Raw genomic sequence first — 19,451 nt, 5'->3', positions numbered from 1 at the left:
GGAAGCCCAGCGGGATTGTTTTGAAGCCAGTGTGTGGCCAGGCCAGCATTCTGGAAAGCTCTCTCGGGTGCTCTGTGGAGAAGAGGCAGATCTGCAAGGTGATGAGCAGCTGGCCTGGGTCCAGGGGCCCGAGAGATGGTCGCTGTCTGTGGTTGTGCAGGTGGGGGTTGGTGTAGACTGGGGTGCAGGTGGCAGCGCAGGCGAGTGACGCGGACCCTGGGGGATGGCACTGGTGGGGACAAGGGAGGAGGGGAGGGGGTGGCTCCGGGGCTCCTGGGCCCCCTCTCTGGGCAGCTGCAGGACCCTCTCCAGGTGGGGGACCCGGAGAACAGGCTTGGCGAGGGAAGACAGGTTTGAAGCCTGGGTTTTCGGAGGAGAGAACAAGGGGAGAAGGGGTTGGATGGCTGTGTGTGGGCCCAGAGGAGGGGCCTGAGGCACGGCTGCGGAGGTGGGGAGCTGGCCCTGGCCCACCGCCCCTTACTGGCCTGGTGGGAGAGGCCGGGAAGGGCGTTCCCAGAGGGCAGAGAAACCAGAGCCCGGCGAGTCTCTCGGAGGCTGGGGAATGCAGCCCCACAGGGTCAGGTGCTGCTTCACCTCGGGTCTCCGTGTTTGCAGAGGCCGACATTTACTATGATTGTAACTCTAGGACAGACGTGGAGGGCCGCTAGAGTGGTCGAGTGGTATCACCCCCAGATTCGTGTCCAGAACCTCAGAATGCGACCTCCTTTGGACATAGGGTCTTTCCAGATGTAATTAGTAAGGCTCTCGATGAATAGTAAAATCATCCTGGATTTAGGGTCCACCCTGAATCCAGTGACTGGCGTCCTTATAAGAGAAAGGAGGGGGAGATTTGAGACCCAGGGAAGACGGCCATGTGATGGCAGAGATGGGTGATGAAGCCACAGCCCAGGGAACACAGGGAGCCCCCATCAGCTGGAAGAGGCAGGAAGGCTCCTCCCCTGGAGCCTGCAGAGGGAGTGTGGCCCCGCCCACACCTTCATTCTGGACTTTCTCGGCCCCCAGAGCTATGAGAGAAAACATTTCTGTTCTTTTTTAAGCCACCAGATTTGTTGTACTTGTTACAGCAGTGCCAGGAAACGAATACCGCAACGACCTATTGGAAATGAAAAGATATCTTTTGTGCTTAAAACAAACAACTTCACGGAGACTTAGCTTTATTTGCAGCTGATTTGAAACTGCACGATTGGTTAAGTAGAGGAACAGAATAATCCCACACATCATCACGCCCTTTCCACGGGACAGCGGACGCTTTAAGGCAGCTGGCTGAGCTGCATGGCTGTGGGGAGCACGGGTCCTGCTCTGCCGTCGTCCTGTTCACAGGGGCGGCCTGAGGAACGAGGCTTCCCTGCAGCTGCTGAAAACCACACATGAGCAGAAATACCGTCAGCAGAGTCAAATTCAGGTCTTCGGGAATTGAATGAAGGGTGCTCTGTGTGTGTGTGTGTGTGTGTGTGTGTGTGTGTGTGTGTGTGCACGCGCTCGGGGCCTTCCTTCTCTGGGCCTCGGTAGCAGGTGGCCCTTGAGAGGGCATTGTAGGAGTCCTCAGATGCTGAGGCGGAGGTGGAGGAGTTGAGACTTCCAGTCAACACCAGGGCAGAGCTTGGGAGCTGCTGTGGCCGCACTGGGGGCGTGGGCTGTGCTTTCATCCTGGTGACATTGACCACCTGGGCCGAGCCCGGATGGGCAGGATTCTGGAACACCACAGGCAGAGCACCGTGGGAAGGGGCCGTGCCGGGCCCGCATTTGTTTGCCGTCATGGTTTGGGGAGCACGGCCCGCCCCGTCCTCTCACGGCGGCTTTATTATTTCAGAATGCCCTTGACCTGCCAAGTTGGGACTTGGAAGGCAAACACTCCCAGACGTCACATGTATTTTAAAAGTAGAGATTAAAGAATTTGAAGTGTATGAAGAACAAATACACTTTCAGCTAAGCATTTATAATTAATGACTAGAATTTAAGGAGGCTGCAGGCTGCCCACCTGGAGAAGACGCCGGGAGCGGGGATTAGCGTGAGAGTGTGTGTGTGAGGGTGTGAATGTGGGGGTGTGTGTGTGTGCAGGTGTGTACGTGTGAGGCTGAGGGTGTGTGTGAGGGTGTGAATGCGTTTATGGGTGTGAATGCGTGTGAAGACGAGAGTGTGTGTGTGAGGGTGTATGTACGAAGATGTGTCAGCAGCGTGTGACTGGGTGTGAGTGAGGGCACAGGCGTGTGTACACGAGTGTGTATGAGGTTATGTGTGCACATGCGTGTATTTGTGCACAGAGCCTGCCTGGCGGGGTGGCCGAGCCCAGTGTTCTGGGGCCGGCAGGGCACCTGCTAACCCGGGAGCGGGCAGGGGGGCATTCGGGGGGAGATCAGACGGTTTCCATTGCTGGTGGAGCTGAGAGGAGGGTCTGCAGCCGGGTGGGCCGCCGTCCTTTTCCTTCTGAGCAGCATGTCAATCCTCTGCTCACAAGGTTCCTTGGGGGCAGCCCCTGCTAGGGGAGAACAGATGGGTGACCTGGCTGGGCCTTCTGGCCTCTCTCTCCCTGCCCTGCCTGGTGGGGAGGAGGGGGATGAAAAAGAACCCATCTGACCCTGTCTGGCCCTCGGGGTGGGCTTTGCCCTGGGTCCCCGGCCTGGTGGCCCCTGCACGGTTCTGTAAGTCAGTAGAGGTCAGTGATTGCGACTCTCCTCCCTGTTTTTGAGGGACTCAGACTGGGTTACCTTTGCTTAGCAAGTTGTGCATTCTTGGATGTTGCAACCTGGGAAGGAAGTAGAGGAAGTTCAGATTTGTTTCTGATGCTTGTTATGCTAATTACAGATCAGTTTCACCTGTTCCTCAAAAGGAAGCTCATTCTGAAGCGGCTCCCTTGGAAGGTTGGAAGGATTTTCTTACACCAGTCAATTATTGACCCCTCTAAAATCTGCGGGCGCTCGGAGGTTGGCCTCCCTGAGAAACAGACCCTGAGGCCCGAGATCTGCCTTCTCGGGGGCCACGCGTGGGCAGGGGCAGGGGGCAGGGGTGGGGGGCTCCCAGGGCTGCGCAGGGGAGAGGTTGGGCGGCAATGCCGTGGCAGCAAAAGCCTCTGTGGACCCCGCGTCTCCGCTCGGGAGGTGCAGTGCCGAGGTGGCTGCACGAGCCCCAGGGGCGGGGCCCCTCCACCCCCACGCTCACCCGTCGCTGGCTGGGAGCTGCCCCAGCAAGGGCTGTGCAACCTTGGGTGAGGGATTTCGGGAGGAGGATCTGAGTGCGGAGACTCAGCTGTGAGCCACTGTCACTCAGCGCTCCGGAACCTTGGTCCTGGAGGGACATGTGGGGTACACCGCCGTACCCACTCTTCCACAGCATCTAAGCTTTCTTTTTGAAAATGATGATACATTTTAGTATCTCTATCCAGTTTGTTCAAATTCCCAATTGTCTCATACATGCCTGCTCTGGTCTGAATTGTGTCCCGCCCCCAAATTCCTAGGTTGCAGCCCTAACTCCACAATGGGACTGTATCTGGAGGTGGGCCCTACAGGAAGTAATTCGGGTAGATGATCAGGGTGGGCCCTGATCCGATGGGATTAGTGTCCACATAAGCAGAGGCAACAGAAATCTCTGCTTCCTTCTGTGCGCACACACACAGAGGAAGGGCCGTGTGAGGACAGAGTGAGTGGGCAGCTGGGAAGAGAGGCCTCACCAGACCCCAACCGTGCTGGTACCCTGATCTCGCTGCTACTTCTAGCCTCCAGAACCGTGAGAAATACACTTCTGTTGTTTAAGCCCCCAGCCCATGGTATTTTGTTACGGCAGCCCGAGCACACTGAGACAGTAGGTAATGTATTCACATGGTTCAATATTGAAAAGGCACAGAGGGCATCCAGGGAAGCCCATGTCTGGGGATCCCAGTGACTTTGGGTTCCAGGATGGTGCTGCCGTTTGAATGCACGCTTCTGCGTGCACCGAGGATCCTGGTGCCGGATGTCTCTGGAGCTCCGGGTTTCGTATCTCTTCACACCAGCCTTTTAATAACCTGAGAGCACAAGCATCGCAAAGGAAACATTGATAAATATGACCATATGCAGATATAACCTTTTTATGTGACTACAAATACATAAATTAGTTGAAAGTTAAATGTAAGCCAGGAGGGAGTTACCACAGAAATGGCAGAGAATAGTTAATTTCTGAAATTTATGAGGACTTTGTGTAACACAGTAAAAACAAGACCAACCATCATTGAAAAATGAACACAGGAATAGTCAGGCAGTTCAGAGAAAGGAAATGGACGTTGCCAATAAAATTCAGGCAGATGTTGAACCTCATCAAAAATTATTGCAGATAAAACACCTCGAAGATTCATCTGTCAGAAATGCAAAATATTTTACAGGTTGAACATACCTTGTGTTGGCGAGGATGTGAGTTTGTGCATCCTTTTCGGGAGGACGGTTTGGAAATATTGGGTTAACCAAAAAGTGCGGCTGTCAAAATGTCAACTGTGTGTACCTTTGTTTTGATTCATCACTTTTAGGAATTTTCTCGAGAGAGATATTTTTAAAACACACCAAGGATGTATATCAAAAAGTTACCTGCAATAAAAGCGAGCTAGAAACAGCCCCGTGTCCATCAGTAGTAGAACAAGGAACATTAGTGATCTAAATTCTGATGGGGTCCTCTATCGCAGGGGTCCCCAACCCCCAGGAACCGGGCCGCACAGCAGGAGGTGAGCGGCGGGGGAGCGAGCGAAGCTACATCTGCCGCTCCCCATCGCTCCCCATCGCTCGCATTACCCCCTGAGCCATCCCCCACTCCCCCCCCCCCCACTGCCACCCCTCCACCGCTCACCGTCCGTGGAAAAATTGTCTTCCAGGAAACCAGTCCCTGGTGCCAAAAAGGTTGGGGACCGCTGCTCTAACTGAATACTGTGCAGCCATTAGGAAGAAAGAGGGGGAACTCCAAGTGCCAACAGGGAGGGTCTCCAAGGTACCACACTGAGCAAACATGCCGGGCGGCAGGGGCATCCAGTTGTCCTGATGTTTTCCTGTGGGGACCTGCAAGAAACTGCTGAAGGCTTCCCATGCCGCGCTATTTGCACAGTGATTTCTTTTTTTTTTTTTTTAGTATGCGATGTAGTACTTTTATTTTAAAATGCGTGCATTTAAAAGTCAAAAACTGGTGACACACATTGGTGGGAGCTGGGGAGTTTCCGGTGGTCGGTCTGCGGGTCTGTGGGCGGCTGGCAATGTCCACCCGGTGACAGAGGCAGGTCCGGGCTGTGTCCCAGGGAGCGAGGCTCACCCAGTCAGACCCCTGCTGGCTGCCGCGGTGGGCACTCTGGGTCTGACAGGCCTCGGGGGGGTCAGCTTGGGCTGCCTGATCAGTTTCTATGTGGAAGCTTCCAGAACCTTCCTGGCGTGAGGGATTAGGCCACAGGGAGGACGTTGGAGCACGGTTGGAGGCCAGTGGGAGGAGCAGACATGATTAAAGACGAACTGGAATCCAGCGTTGCCCGGCCGGGCAGTGGGGGAGGGAGGAGGCCACGCAGGAGGCCCTGGGCCAGAGTGACCCTGGCCTCCCGAGTCTCCCACGAGGCCCGGAGGTGGCCAGCCGTCGTGCAGGCAAGCGTGCGGGGAGGGCACGAGGCCTTCTCATCATCCTCACTATTTCTAGGTGGTTCTCTCATAAGGGAGCCAGGCTCAGCCAGCGGGGGTTCAGAAAGGGTTGGATGCCCAAGTGTTCACAGCTGCACGTTTCCCTGGTCCCCCGACTCCCCCGGGGGCGGGGACCCCTGCAGGCCCGGGACAGGGACAGGGTTGGAGTGGCTTGGCCACCGGGTGCATTCGGCCGAGGAGCCCCCGGGGGTGCTTACTGGGAACCCGCTGCCCCGCCACCCTTAGACGGCCCACCGGGTGATGGGTGCCCTCAGGCCAGCGGGAACGGCACACGTCTGATTGCAGCCTGACTCCGGGGTGGTTCCCAGGGGCCTCAGGTGCCCCCGGGTTTGGGTCTTGCAGCTGGTTCTGCAGTGGCGTTTGCAGCCTGGGTGGGGGCAGTGCCCCCCTCCTCCCGGCAGGCCACCGTGTGACCTCCTCGCACCCTCGTCCCCCAGGTGAGCACTGCGAGGTGAACGCACGCTCCGGCCGCTGCACCAACGGCGTGTGCAAGAACGGGGGCACCTGCGTGAACCTGCTGATCGGCGGCTTCCACTGCGTGTGCCCCCCCGGCGAGTTCGAGAGGCCCTACTGCGAAGTGACCACCAGGAGCTTCCCGCCGCAGTCCTTCGTCACCTTCCGCGGCCTGAGGCAGCGCTTCCACTTCACCGTGGCCCTCGCGTGAGTCCCTGCGCGTCCCCGCGACCCCTCCTGTGGTTGGAGGTTAGGGAGGTGGCCTTGTGTCTCCGCGCATCCCTCCGTCCTATAACAACAACACCCGTCCACTGGGGCCTGAGAGTCGAGCCACCTTGGCCAGCGCTGGCTGTAGGACCGGCCACTTAATTTGTAGGACCCCATGCACATTGAGGATATGGTTCAAAAATTAAGAATTTCCAGCTGGTGACAGCAGAGCATTAGCAGGTGTGGCACCCTGTTTGCCCACCCAGCTCACATGCCCATGAAGCCGACCCCCGGCTGCCCTGGTCCTACTCACCTGCCGCCACGTGGGCACCCCTGCCACCCAGGTGGCCAGAAGGTGGAGGGAAAGGGCCCAGCAGGCTTGGGAATGAGACTCAGCGTAGGCTCCTGCTGTGCCACCAGCTTGCTGGGAAACCGCGGGCGGGCGGCCTCACCCCTTCCCGCCCTGGTTCTTTAACCCATAACAGGAGGAAGCAGGCTGACTGTGTGCTGTGGCCATTCTTTTACTTTTGCATCTTTTTCTCCAAGAGAATTTAGATTTAATTTAACTTTTAAAAATCTGTCGTTTCCATTGTAAAGACTTCTATCAAGTTCACCTTAGTAGTACAGGGTGTATTTTGTATTTGGTCAGCGTTTAGGGGGCCCATTAGGGGAATGTGGCATTCTGTGTCCCCCAGAACAAGATGCTCCTCTGAGCTGCCCTTTGGAGAACAGGGCATCTCGGGGAGGGATGGGGCAGACTTCTCTCCTGGGGGTGCCCCCCACCGAGCAGGTGAGGGGTACGGTGCAGCCAACAGGCGCCGCGTGCTGCTGATGTGAAACCCCCCCGGGCAGTCCTCCTCCATCTCGCCCCCCCTCCCATCTCGGTCATGTCCTGTGAGTCCCTTGACCTCGTGTCTCCGCTGCCCGCCACTGTTCTCCCAGTTCCCAGCACTCTGGCCTGGGCCACCGGCCTCTCCCCCGTGGAACAGCGCTGGCTGGTGGCGTCTGCTCTCAGCCTGAGTCAGGCGGATCCCTGTCCGACAGTCCTGCCGGGCCTGCCTGCCACCTGGGGCAAAACCCAAACTTCTTAATAGGGCACAGGGTGGCCCCCTGTGTGCTGACCCCTGGTGACCCCCGATTCTGGCACCTCGCATCCTGTGACATGGCCACCCTCACCTCGTGATTCTCTGGACCTGCCCAGCCTTGCACAGGCATTTCCTCGGCCCCTCCTGCCGGCCCGCCCGACTGCTGCCGCTTCCTTCAGGAAGCCCCCCTGACCCAGGCGGGCCATACCTGCATTCCAGCTCCGGCTGGACGTCTGGTCACTGCCTGCTTGTCTGCTGCCTTCAGCCTTTGATGTTCCTGCTTGCAGGATCAGGCCGCCGTCCACCCTGACTGCCCCTAAAGAAAGGTCCAGGTGAGGGCAGTTGGGTAACATGGGGGCTTGAGTCGTTGGCGGGTTTTCTACATTGCGGCTCAGATCTTTTTGCTCTAAACCCATCCTTCATACTGGATCATTGGTTGGGGGTGTGAACTCATGCCAGATTTCCTGATCCTGATTTTTTTTCCTGGTTGTCAGATGATTTGATTGGGCTAAAGTCTCCAAAGCAGATGCATGTCCTTTTGAAACCTTTAAATGGCCACACGGGCTCCCTGGCTGGTGTTTCCGGGCTTCTGCCCCAGGATTGCTGTGCCTGCGCTCATCACTGTGCTGAGGTCCAGCTCTCTCTCTGTGCCTGTCCGCCCACTGGCCTGAAGCTCCTCAGGGGCTTTTTGTCCTGTGTCGTGACACCCAGGCACCCAGGCGAGCAGCTAGCTGGTAGTTCCACTCTCACAAAGCACGAGCGCCCATGCTCCCCGCTGTGGCCCCAAGACGTTGGCCGGGGGGCTCCCGCTCTCCCAGAGGAGGGGCTCTTCGGCCCGGTGGGGGGTGGGAGGGGGTTGAGTTGCAGAGGGAGAACATTCCGGGCATTCTGAGTGGCCTGGAGTGTCTGCTGGGAGCTCTGCAGAAGCAGGCAGACCCCTGCACCCACTTGGGCCTGCTTCAGCCCCTCGGTACATTCTTGGGCTCGGACATCTGTGTGGGGTGCAGACGGCGTCCTCTTGGAGGACGTTCTGTTTAGGGAGACTGGTCCCTGCTGAAGTACCTTCTGGGCTCTGCCCGACTCATCACAGACTTCAGCGTGGATCCCTCAGAGGCCGCATTCGGGTTTTGTGCTGGCCCTGCCCTGGCACCTCACCTGTCAGGCCCATTTCCTTCTCGCGGGAACCCTGAGAGCTGGTATCACTGTTCTCCCCATCTCGCAGGTGAGGAAACTGAGGCAGAAAGGTTGAAAAACGTGCCCAAGGTCATAGGCTGTCCGGTGGGACCCCCAGGCCCTGCGTGTAAACTGTGCTCTTAATCTCCCGCCCCCTGGCCCCCGCCCCCGTAAAGGATACGGGCCCAGGGCCACCTTGTCCTGATCTGCAGGTGTTTCCCACGTTCTGCCCTCTTCCTGAATTTCCCCTGGAGACCAGCTTTAATAAAAGAGCAAGAGCAGCTGTCACCCGTGGAGCCCGTGTGCATGCCGGGCGCCCTGCTCGTGGCTCTGTTTCTCATCCTTAGAACATCACCCCCTTTCCCGGGAACTTGGAAGAGGGAGGGGTGGGAGATACAGCTCCGGTTGGCCCCCTGGGCCCGGCTGCAAGGCTGCAGTATTGTTTGATTCTAAGAGCAGTTTTAAGGTTTGGGCCATTTGGGCCGCTGTTTTAGGGTGACTGCCCACGTTTTGGTACACGGTTCAGGGCTCCACCCCGCCCTGTAAAACGGCTGGTGAGGCTTCCTCTCCAGGGGTGTTGTGAGGACTCGCGTGAGCTGGCACTTGCTGTGGCCCCCCCGTTTCTCTCGCTGCGCCTCTGCGCCAGGCCCTGGTCCTGGCCTGCCTGCTCCCAACACCACGTCCCCACCCTCTGCCCCTAAGCCCTGTGCTCAGGAGACCACCACGTGGGCACAGCCTCCAAAAGGAGGGCCCCTCGTTGGGACCCCTGGCCACTCTGTGTCCCACGTGGCTGGAATGTTGAGAACAGCAGGCTTCTGTGGGTGTCCGCCCCCCAAATCAAAGGTGCTCTGTGTCTTCTGGCAAACAGGTCGATGGCGTGTGGTTTTGGTGTCTACGTGGCCATAGCCACCCACCAGCTGGGTGTGGCCGGCGGCCCTCTGTCATAGGCAGTGCAGCGAGTAGGCTGCAGGAGGCTGACCTGAAAGGTGACCAGAGTCCTGGTGCGGGGGGGGCCCATGGACACAGCGGCCGGCAGACATGCTGGAAACCAACAAAGGAAGTCTGGTGGCTCCAGACTCAGAGAAACTAAAGAACAGTCGTGTTTAATTAAATGTCCACGTAATGTAGCGTATGTCCCCTTGCTTGTCAAATCTAGTATTTTAGATGCTCACGTGTGACAACAATTTATGGATGATTTCCGATACACCTGATGATGGCTGAAAGGTCGGGGCCGAGGCCAAATCAGGGAGTTTAGCTTCAAAAGCAAAATCATAGAAAGCCCCCCCAGAACCTGGGCAGGAGAACGGTTCCGTGTTGGGGCTGCGGTTGCTCTGGGGCAGGGCCGGGAAGAAGTTGGGCCTCCTGCCTCCTGACGGGCGTACTGTGAGAAAGGTGGGCTGGGGCACCGGCCCAGGGCTTTTGTTTCAGGTGGTTTCTTTCGAAGCTGCTTCTCCTCTTTCTAGTTTCTGTTTGCCAAGGGCCTGGGCTCCCTGGTGCCCGCCTCCTTATCCCCATCCTTTGTTCTCCCTCTTCCCCTGGCCCCTCGCCAGGCCTCGGCTTCTGTTTCTGGCCTTTCCCCTTTTTACTTGTGCTGTTCAGACCCTCCCTGTGGCCCTGGGTCCCATCATTAGATCGTCCATTCCCAGCAGTGCATGGTGCCTGCCCGGAGGACCATTTCAGCACTGACCCCCACCCTGTACCAGCTCCCACCTCGGTCCAAAGAGAAACCCACAAGAGTGAGACCCCCCAAAGGGAAGCGAGCCTGGGGTCGAGTGCATCCCCGTCTTAATTCAGCTCTTCTACCTGCTCACTCCACACCCGGAGCCTCCACTTTGCCGTGCAGGTATTTTTTCTTTAGAGTTTGTCATCAGTACTTGCTGACTTCTAAACCGAGGAGATGCAAGGTCTGGGCGGGAAATGTCAATTTTATGTAACTCAAGGGAGAGGCTAGGGTCACATGCCTGAGTCTGGTTCTGACAGACTCCTGCCGCATGAAAATGGATAAACCAACCTGGAATCAAAGGAAAGAATTTCCCCCACCTAATCTCCGGTGAGAGAGACATCCGGCTAGCTCAGGAGACAGTCCCGAGTTCACTCTGGAGGTTTGCGGGTTCTCCGTAACCAGGGCGTCGAGGAAGCCTTGTGGTGACTTGGTGTGTCGGGGACCCTCGGGTCTGATGGAAAAGGCTCCCTCGGGGTGGGAGAAGGATTTCTGAGGCTATTTGTCTCTTGTCAGAGTAAGTGGTTTTTTACTCCGGGTGCTTCAAGTCTGACAAGTCTTTCGTTTTCACGCGTCTGTTGGTTCACGTGGGCCGCCATCCGTCCGTGGATTCAGCACATCGGTATCAAGCGCTTGTGTGGACCAGGTCCTGTTTTGGTCTCGGGGATGCAGCAGTGAACGGGAGTCATCATCTGTCCCCTTAAAGGATCATGTGTTCTTATAAACAAACAAATAAGCAGGATAATTTCAGAAGTAAGATGAGTGGTGTGATAGCCTGTAGGGTGAGGGGCACAACTTAGATAAAGTGAGTTGGGGAAAGCACAATCGGAGTGACATCTGGGAGATCTGCAGAGCCAGGGAAGATCATTCCCCACTCGGGGGAACAGCAGGTGCAAAGGCCCGGGGGCAGGGAAGAGTGTAGGGTTTGGGAGCAAAAGGACGCGTGGTGGTGGAGACGAGGGGCATAGGCCCTGAGGTGGTGATCAACACCCACATCCCTGTGCCCTGGGGCATGTACGTGGGATGTAGGCACTGCCTGTGTTTACTGTCGAAACATTTCCAGTTGGTATAGTGGCTGTGTCATCCTTCTAGAGCACCGTGCGAATGGAATCTTTTCACCTGTACAGGTTGTGGTAAGCAAAGTGCCCCCTGGAATCTGCTTTGCTCCTTCCAGAAGAGAACATCGCTAATCAGGTTTTATGGGCTGTCCACTCCTGATGTGAAAAAAAGAGTCCTGGGGACCAGAGTCTTTGCCGAGTGCACTCACGCTCTTGCCCACTCTGGCCGGGCTTGTCGCCCTGGGCAGCCTCTTGTTCCCCCACCTGCAGGCCACCTGCAGACCTTCCACCCCGGGCTCATTCACTGTGTGACGTGCTTCCCCTTGCCCCCCCAGGTTTGCCACCCAGGAGAGGAACGCCCTGCTGCTGTATAATGGCCGCTTCAACGAGAAGCACGACTTCATCGCCCTGGAGATCGTGGATGAGCAGGTGCAGCTCACCTTCTCGGCAGGTAAACCCTCCTGCACAGGACGGAGCCACCCTCGGAGCACGTCCTGGGCCCTTGGTTGGTTAAAACCACCCCATCGGGACTTCCCTGGTGGTCCAGTGGTTAGGACTCCATGCTTCCATCGCAGGGGGCGTGGGTTCGATCCATGGTCGGGGAACTAAGGTCCCGCATGCCTCATGGCACTGTCAAAAAAGCAAAAAACCACCCCATGCTGTGCAGCGCCATCAAGCGTGCTGACCCACTGATTCCCTGGTTCTCCATCTGGGAATCCGTCCTGTGGGAGAGATGCAGAACGCACAAAGATGTTCATTGCAGCGTTGTTTATAAGACACAGCTCAAATTTCCAAAGACTAGGGAATCATTGAAGTGTGCTTCTGCCTCTGTAGGTTGAAAATATTGACAAAGCCGTTAAAAATGTTTTCCCGGTGGTTGGAAAGAACATTCGTCCAGGCTGATGGAAGGACTTTTAGCCTTAGTGGTCTGTTCACCTCTCTGTTCTCTCTGGACCTCCCCCCACCCCGCAGGTGAGACCACGACGATGGTGGCGCCACAGGTTCCTGGGGGCGTGAGTGACGGGCGGTGGCACTCGGTGCAGGTGCAGTATTACAACAAGGTAGGACCGGCGCCGCCCCACCCGACCCCCAGCCTGGGCGGCCAGTGGAGGGGGCCCTGGCAGCTTTTTGGTCTTTAGACATTTATACTCTGAAATTTCAATAAATATGCTGGTTGAAAAAGTTATTTAGGAAATGACCATTTGTTGAGGGTCTGTGTAAAGATACCCAAGCCCTGCGCTGGGGTGGATACTCCCCCAGGGAGAGCTGGGCGGGGAGACTCAGGGATCCCAGAGTCCTACACGGGGAAAAGGACGTAGAAAGAGCTTATTCATTGCAGCTGCCTCGGCCGAGTCATTACTGGTGGCTAAAATTCCAGGCCATTCAAACACTGTTCCAAAGCCCAAATCGTCCACTCTTACCTGGATGAAACCTGAGAGTCAGAAGGCTCCCGTAGGAAATGCTGTGACGGTCTGGGCGTTTTGGGGGGTTTCCTTTCATTTTGCTGTTTATTGGCTTGTAAGGAAACTCCTTGGCGGTTTTTGCATCAGCATGCCCCGCTTTCCATCGCTGTGGTTTTTGCAAACCGCTCTTCTCCTTCCTGGGAAACTCCAGGGTGCCTCCTGCTATTGAGCCCCGACCCAGGCCTCCACAGGGCTTGGGCCTGGGCTTGGCTGGCAGACAAGGGGTCCTCCCTCCGTAAGAGATACACCCGTGGAGGAAGGGTGCTTTCTGTCTTTCACGTCGACTGCATTTCAGCTTTTTGACACAGTGGTAATGGGCGACCTCTCCCACCACTTGGGCCTGAGGTCTGTGTCATACAGACCCCTTCCTGTCGCCGTCCTTCCCCTAGTCTGTCCTCAGCCATCGGCGCCCTCTGCCTCCTGTTTACATATGGCTCACCCTACACGTCTCATATCTCCATCACCCGAAATCCTTGGGTCCCCAGCAGTGATCACCCGCACGGTGACCGTGGTTTTTGTCCCCAGTCTGTGGGTGGGAGACGCCCCTGTCGCCCAGCCCAGGACAGAGGCCGGGTAGGTTTTGACTCGGGTGTGGAACTCTGCACGGTATTTGGGATGAGGGCAGCGAGAGGTTCTGGGGGGGTCAGGGTGCAGATCTGAAGCGACGCGGGGGCTGGTGCTGCTCTCAGGATTCTGGTGACCAAGCAGAGAGCGTTCGCAGGTGCCTGGGAGGGGGTCTGGGCTACTGCAGCCCCCAGGACAGCCTGCCGCCCTCATTCCTGTTAGCCCCCTGGGGCCGTGGTCTCGGCTGTGCTCGGCAGTGCTTGATGCAGGGCCGCGTGAGCCAGTTAAGGAGGTGGGGTGGGGAGCGGGGGACGGACCAGAGGAAGACAGCGCGCCTCCAAAGACACACGTGCAATTTCCTAGCTGCCCCGCCTCAGGCGCTGGAGTCTTCTGCTGTAGCTGTGCTCCTATGGCTGTTTGGGATAATTAGGAGCCAGTGTGAGGTGCACCCACCTGCTGCCCGCCTGGAGCAGCCTTGCGTGGCCGCTGTGCGAGACAGTGGGTGCCGTGGGACCCTCAGAGCCTCGCCTCCTACTGAGCTCCGGGGGGCTCGAGGATGGGATGGACACACAGCTTGGGTTTCTCTTTCACGACATCTTAACCCACGCGACGTCCTTTCCCCAGCTGCTACCCGTGGGCCTCTCTCACCCTAGAGGACAGAGGGGGCCCCCCAGACTCTCCCAAGTGAATTCTTCTGCCCCTACAACCTGCTCGAGGTCAGGTGGTTTCGGCCCCTTCTCTCTGCCCTGGAGACAGTCTCCCCCACAGCCATTCTGTCACGATGAGGCAGCCGAGGGACAGCAGCTCTCAACTGCGCACAGGTACGAAGACTGTGCCCCAGCATCCTGGAGGGTCACGAGCCCCGAGGCCAGGACCACGCCCTGTGAGCCTCTGTGTCCCCATAGCACGGGGCACAGTCCCGCTGAGCGCAGGAACTGTTGCATCTGATGTTGGGGCCTGGATCTGCTCCAGCCAGCAGGACAGCGGACGGACCCCCAGTTCCTCTGTTCACATGGTCGGGATGGCTGTCCCATGTCCGGGCAGGGCCACCAGGCAGGTGTGTCGGCAGCAGAGCTCCTGCGAGGCTGGCCCCTCCTGGGCCAAGGTTGGGGACAAGGGGTCAGTGGTTTTCTGGCTCAAACACATTCGGGCTTTTGTCGGGACGTTGCACACGCCCTCGAGTGGAAAGAAGGAAAAGTAAGAGTTGGCAATGGACGCTCTCACCTGCCCGCTGCTCTGGGGCAGGTGCCTGCCACGTGGCAAGGATGTCATGCCCCACGGTCTGGGCTTCGCACAGCTTTGAGCTCTCAGCGTCTGGCCTCCTCCCCTCGCCAGCAGGGCCAGGACGTCAGGGATGGGCAGTCGACTGTGCGCTCGGCAGGGTGCAGGCCAGTCGGGATGGGCCGAGGGGACCCTCTGGGGCCCATGCTCCATGTCAGGGAAGCAAAGGACGCACACGTGGTGCATTTTCCTTCCTGCTTGTATGGGAAACGCATCTCCCAGGGCCGGCTGAAGACTTTGGGCTTCGGGGCTGTGTCAGCCTTGGTTGCCCACCAGAGCACCTGCACGTGGCGTGTTCCAGAGTGACCTGCCGATGGCTGAAGCAGCAGCCTGTCACAGCTGAGCAGAGACAGAACCTCTGGCTCCGCCAGCCCTGCCCAGGTCCGGAGGCATCCATCATTCTTGACCATCGTCAGGCACGCGGGAAGCATCACGAGGGTCTGCTCGCAGAGACCCTCCAGGGAGCACCGAGGAGTCAACTCACTCCTAAAGGGCCCCCGGGATGCCCCCGGGAGAAGGAAGGAGGAGCCCACGTGAGAGAACACGCCGTGTCGGTGGATCACGGCCACCCACCGCTTCTGTTCCCAGGGCCAGCCTTTCAGCGGCACCTGAAGCAGACCCTCAGCGCGGGATTAGGCCTTTCCCCTGCTGCCAGCTCAGCTATTTCCTCTCCTGCCCTCGGCTGTTTGACGGAGGAAACCAAGCAGTTTGCAGGTAGACCCTGAGGCCCCCCTGCTGTGGTTTCCCTCATCACACAATGCGAAGTGCCCGAAGTGCTCTGGATTAGGGACATGGGTCTCCTGGGAGCTTTGTGTCTCAGGGCCCGAGGCACTCACATGTCCAGGGGCCCGGGCGGGGCTCGGCAGGGGGCGAGCAGGTTTGGAGGGGGGCGTGGGGGCAGTGCGCAGGGCCCACGTCAGGGTGCGCGGCCGGACGGATGGGAAGGAGGGCAGCGCTGGAAGTGGTCCGGGAGGGGCGCGTCGCTCTGCTCTGCGGGCACCTGTTGTGTCATCCGTGTCGTGTCTGGTCCTTAGAGTGGGTCCTGTGTGGGAAACCTCTGGGGCCCCTTGGACCCTCCCCAAGTCTTCTGGGGCCCAGGAGCCTGTCTGGGCTATTTTACCAGTCACCCCCGCCACACACACACACCCAGGAAATAGGTGGAAACCTCACCAGGATGGTCCCAGGAGGGTGTATCACCAAAGGGGCGCAGGGTGCGGGGCACCCATGATGGGCAGTGCAGGACCCGGGGCTGTGACAGCCCTGAGGCCGAGAGGAACCAAGGGAGAGGGCGGAATGGAACCCAGATAGGAGGGGTCCTGGAGAGAAGCCACCTGTGCAGAGAAGCGACCTCCTGACGGCTCTCCCCGCCCTCCCTCCCATTTCCTTAGGCTCCCCCTTGGCCAAAGGCAGCCAGAAATCAGAGAACAGGGCCGCTTGATGTGGTCCCTATGGGTTGGTGCCCCCAGGCAGGGAGCCGGGCAAAGTCAGTTTACTTTTTTTTCCTGCTTGGTGGCATTTGAAGCGGGAAGGTCTGGTGGTATAATTCACCTTTGGTGGAGCCCAGGTGCCCGCTGGGGCTGGGCGTTTTCCTGGGAAGGTATTTTAAAGGCGGATGCTTTGCAGAAACATGTCGAACTCTGTCAAGCGCAGATGGAACCCAGAGCCCCGCCGCCCACACCTACCCCTGGAGGTTTGGGGAGGATTTGGAGGATTTGTGGTCATCACTTCGTCGCAGATGTGCTTTTTTTCCCAAGGCTATTGTGCACGATAGGTAAACATTTCCCCTGCCAACTCGCAAAAGAGTGAATGCGCCTGATGCAACAGTTTGTGCAGGTTGCTGTGAGATGATAGTTTTGTGTAGATCGTTCTAAAATGATTTCTTTGCAGTTGGAACTCGGGTTTGGCGGTAGTCAGGGCTCTTCGGGGAGTCTGCCCTTTCCCCTTGCCGTTCGGTGTCAAAATGTTTGGTGTAGAGACTCTGGGGGCCGTGGGGAGGGGGAGAAGCACCCTCCTGTGGAAGCATCTATAATGTGGCATCTCCACTCTTCCTGGGGAGGACGCCTGAGAGGACAGTCACTCACTCACTGAGTGCCTATCGTGTGCCTGGCAGGGCCCTTGCCCTGGGCGTCTGGAGGGATTACCTGGAGGCCCTCACCTTGTCCGGGAGCCCAGCTGGGCCTCGGGGATGCTGACACATCATCCAGGAGGAGTTTGATAGGATCCTGGGCGGGGCCTCGGCAGGCGGCCTGTTCTGGTTTGAGTGATTCTGAGATGGCAAGGGTTGTCTTTGGTCCAGCGCTGAAAGCATCTTCGTGAAGTGAGAGCCCCAGCTGAGCCGCTTCTCTCGAATGTCAGCATCCTCTGAGATCACTGAGCAGAGCATCCCAGTGCTGGAGATGCCCACGACCTTGGGGAAGGGGCCACTGGTACGGGTTCATTAGGGACTACTCTGCCCCGGCGGCACTTCAGGCTTGGCTTGTTCAAGTCATTCATAACCTCTTGCGTCTGTGTCACACACTATATTCCAGGGGTTCCAGGGAAGTGGGCTGTGCATGGGGTGGTGCAGAGGGATGTGATCCACCACACCCTGGGGTCAGGGGGGTCTCCCTCTGCTTCCACAAATGTTCCAGAAAACTCAAGGGCTTCCACTCAGAATCTTGTTTCAGGCTGGTCTTGATGAAAGTTCTCCTGGGGTCCTGCGGACCTGCTGTGGTTTATGTGGCCCTCTGGGTGTGGCTGCCTGGCCTCCCTCGTCCCTCCCTGCAGCCCTTCCTTCATGCCTTTGTTCATTCATTAATACACGGAGCAGTTATTGACTGCCTCCTGTGTGCCAGGAACTGTTTAGGGTACGGGGATTTACAGAAAACAAAAGATAAAACTCTATTGCTGTCCAGGAACTGATGCTCCAGAGGATGTGGAAGGGGTGGCGTAGGGAAGAGGAGAAGGGGAGAGGGAGAGAGAGAGAGAGTGAGAAGGAGAGGGAGATAGAGAAAGAGAGGGAGGGAGAGGGAGAGAGAGGGAGGGAGGGAGAAGGGTCATTTTACCCACAGAACTCTGGATTCTTTTAATAAAGAAAGGTATTTAGTTGCACAATTTGTATGGATACACAAAAGACCCCGAATAGCCAAAGCAATCTTGAGAAAGAGAAACGGAGCTGGAGGAATCAGGCTCCTGGACTTCAGACTATACTACAAAGCTACAGTAATCAAGACAGTATGGTACTGGCACGAAAACAGAAATATAGATCAATGGAACAGGATAGAAAGCCCAGAGATAAGCCCAAGCACCTATGGTCACCTTATCTTTGATAAAGGAGGCAAGAGTATACAATGGAGAAAAGACAGCCTCTTCAATAACTGGTGCTGGGAAAACTGGACAGCTACATGTAAAAGAGTGAAATCAGAACACTTCCTAACACCATACACAAAAATAAACTCAAAATGGATTAAAGACCTAAATGTAAGGCCAGACACTATAAAACTCTTAGAGGAAAACATAGGCAGAACACTCTATGACATAAATCACAGCAAGATCCTTTTTGACCCACCTCCTAGAGAAATGGAAATAAAAACAAAAATAAACAAATGGGACCTAATGAAACTTAAAAGCTTTTGCACAGCAAAGGAAACCATAAAAAAGATGAAAAGACAACCCCTAGAATGGGAGAAAATATTTGCAAACAAAGCAACTGACAGAGGATTAATCTCCAAAATATACAAGCAGCTCATGCAGCTCAATATCAAAAAAACAAACAACCCAATCCAAAAATGGGCAGAAGACCTAAACAGACATTTCTCCAAAGAAGATATACAGATTGCCAACAAACACATGAAAAGATGCTCAACATCACTAATCATTAGAGAAATGCAAATCAAAACTACAATGAGGTATCACCTCACACCGGTCAGAATGGCCATCGTCAAAAAATCTACAAACAATAAATGCTGGAGAGGGTGTGGAGAAAAGGGAACCCTCTTGCACGGTTGGTGGGAATGTAAATTGATACAGCCACTATGGAGAGCAGTATGGAGGCTCCTTAAAAAACTAAAAATAGAACTACCACATGACCCAGCAATCCCACTACTGGGCATATACCCTGAGAAAACCATAATTCAAAAAGAGTGATGTACCACAATGTTCATTGCAGCACTATTTACAATAGCCAGGACATGGAAGCAACCTAAGTGTCCATCAACAGATGAATGGATAAAGAAGATGTGGCACATATGTACAATGGAATATTACTCAGCCATAAAAAGAAACGAAATTGAGTTATTTGTAGTGAGGTGGATGGACCTAGAGTCTGTCATACAGAGTGAAGTAAGTCAGAAAGAGAAAAACAAATACCATATGCTAATACATATATATGGAATCTAAAAAAAAACAGAAAATGGTTCTGATGAACCTAAGGGCAGGACAGGAATAAAGACACAGACGTAGAGAATGGACTTGGGGACACAGGGAGGGGGAAGGGTAAGCTGGGACGAAGTGAGAGAGTAGCGTGGACATATATACACTACCAAATGTAAAATAGATAGCTAGTGGGAAGCAGCTGTGTTGCACAGGGAGATCAGCTCGGTGCTTTGCGACCACTTACAGGTGTGGGATAAGGAGGATGGGAGGGAGACGCAAGAGGGAGGGGATATGGGGATATATGTATACATAGGACTGATTCACTTCGTTATACAGCAGAAACTAACACAACATTGTAAAGCAATTATACTCCAATAAAGATGTTAAAAAAAAAAAGAAAGGTATTTAGAAACCAAGATTCAGGTGCTAGATATGCTCAT

The 19,451-nt window shown here is 56.1% G+C and overlaps 1 protein-coding gene across 3 annotated transcripts in view; it reads left to right on the top strand.

Annotated features, from left to right (window-relative positions):
- The window catches only part of CELSR1 (cadherin EGF LAG seven-pass G-type receptor 1), a 150,946-nt gene that overhangs the window by 70,308 nt on the left and 61,187 nt on the right, over positions 1-19,451 (top strand). For all 3 annotated transcript variants that reach the window (XM_059937181.1, XM_059937180.1, XM_059937182.1), the window contains exons 3-5: positions 6,092-6,314; positions 11,686-11,801; positions 12,323-12,411. In XM_059937181.1, the coding sequence (XP_059793164.1) occupies positions 6,092-6,314; positions 11,686-11,801; positions 12,323-12,411 (428 nt within the window). The remainder of the gene's footprint in view (positions 1-6,091; positions 6,315-11,685; positions 11,802-12,322; positions 12,412-19,451) is intronic.

Source organism: Balaenoptera ricei, chromosome 10, assembly GCF_028023285.1.
Source record: "Balaenoptera ricei isolate mBalRic1 chromosome 10, mBalRic1.hap2, whole genome shotgun sequence".
NCBI lineage: Eukaryota > Metazoa > Chordata > Mammalia > Artiodactyla > Balaenopteridae > Balaenoptera > Balaenoptera ricei.
This window is presented reverse-complemented; position numbering and strand designations above follow the sequence as displayed.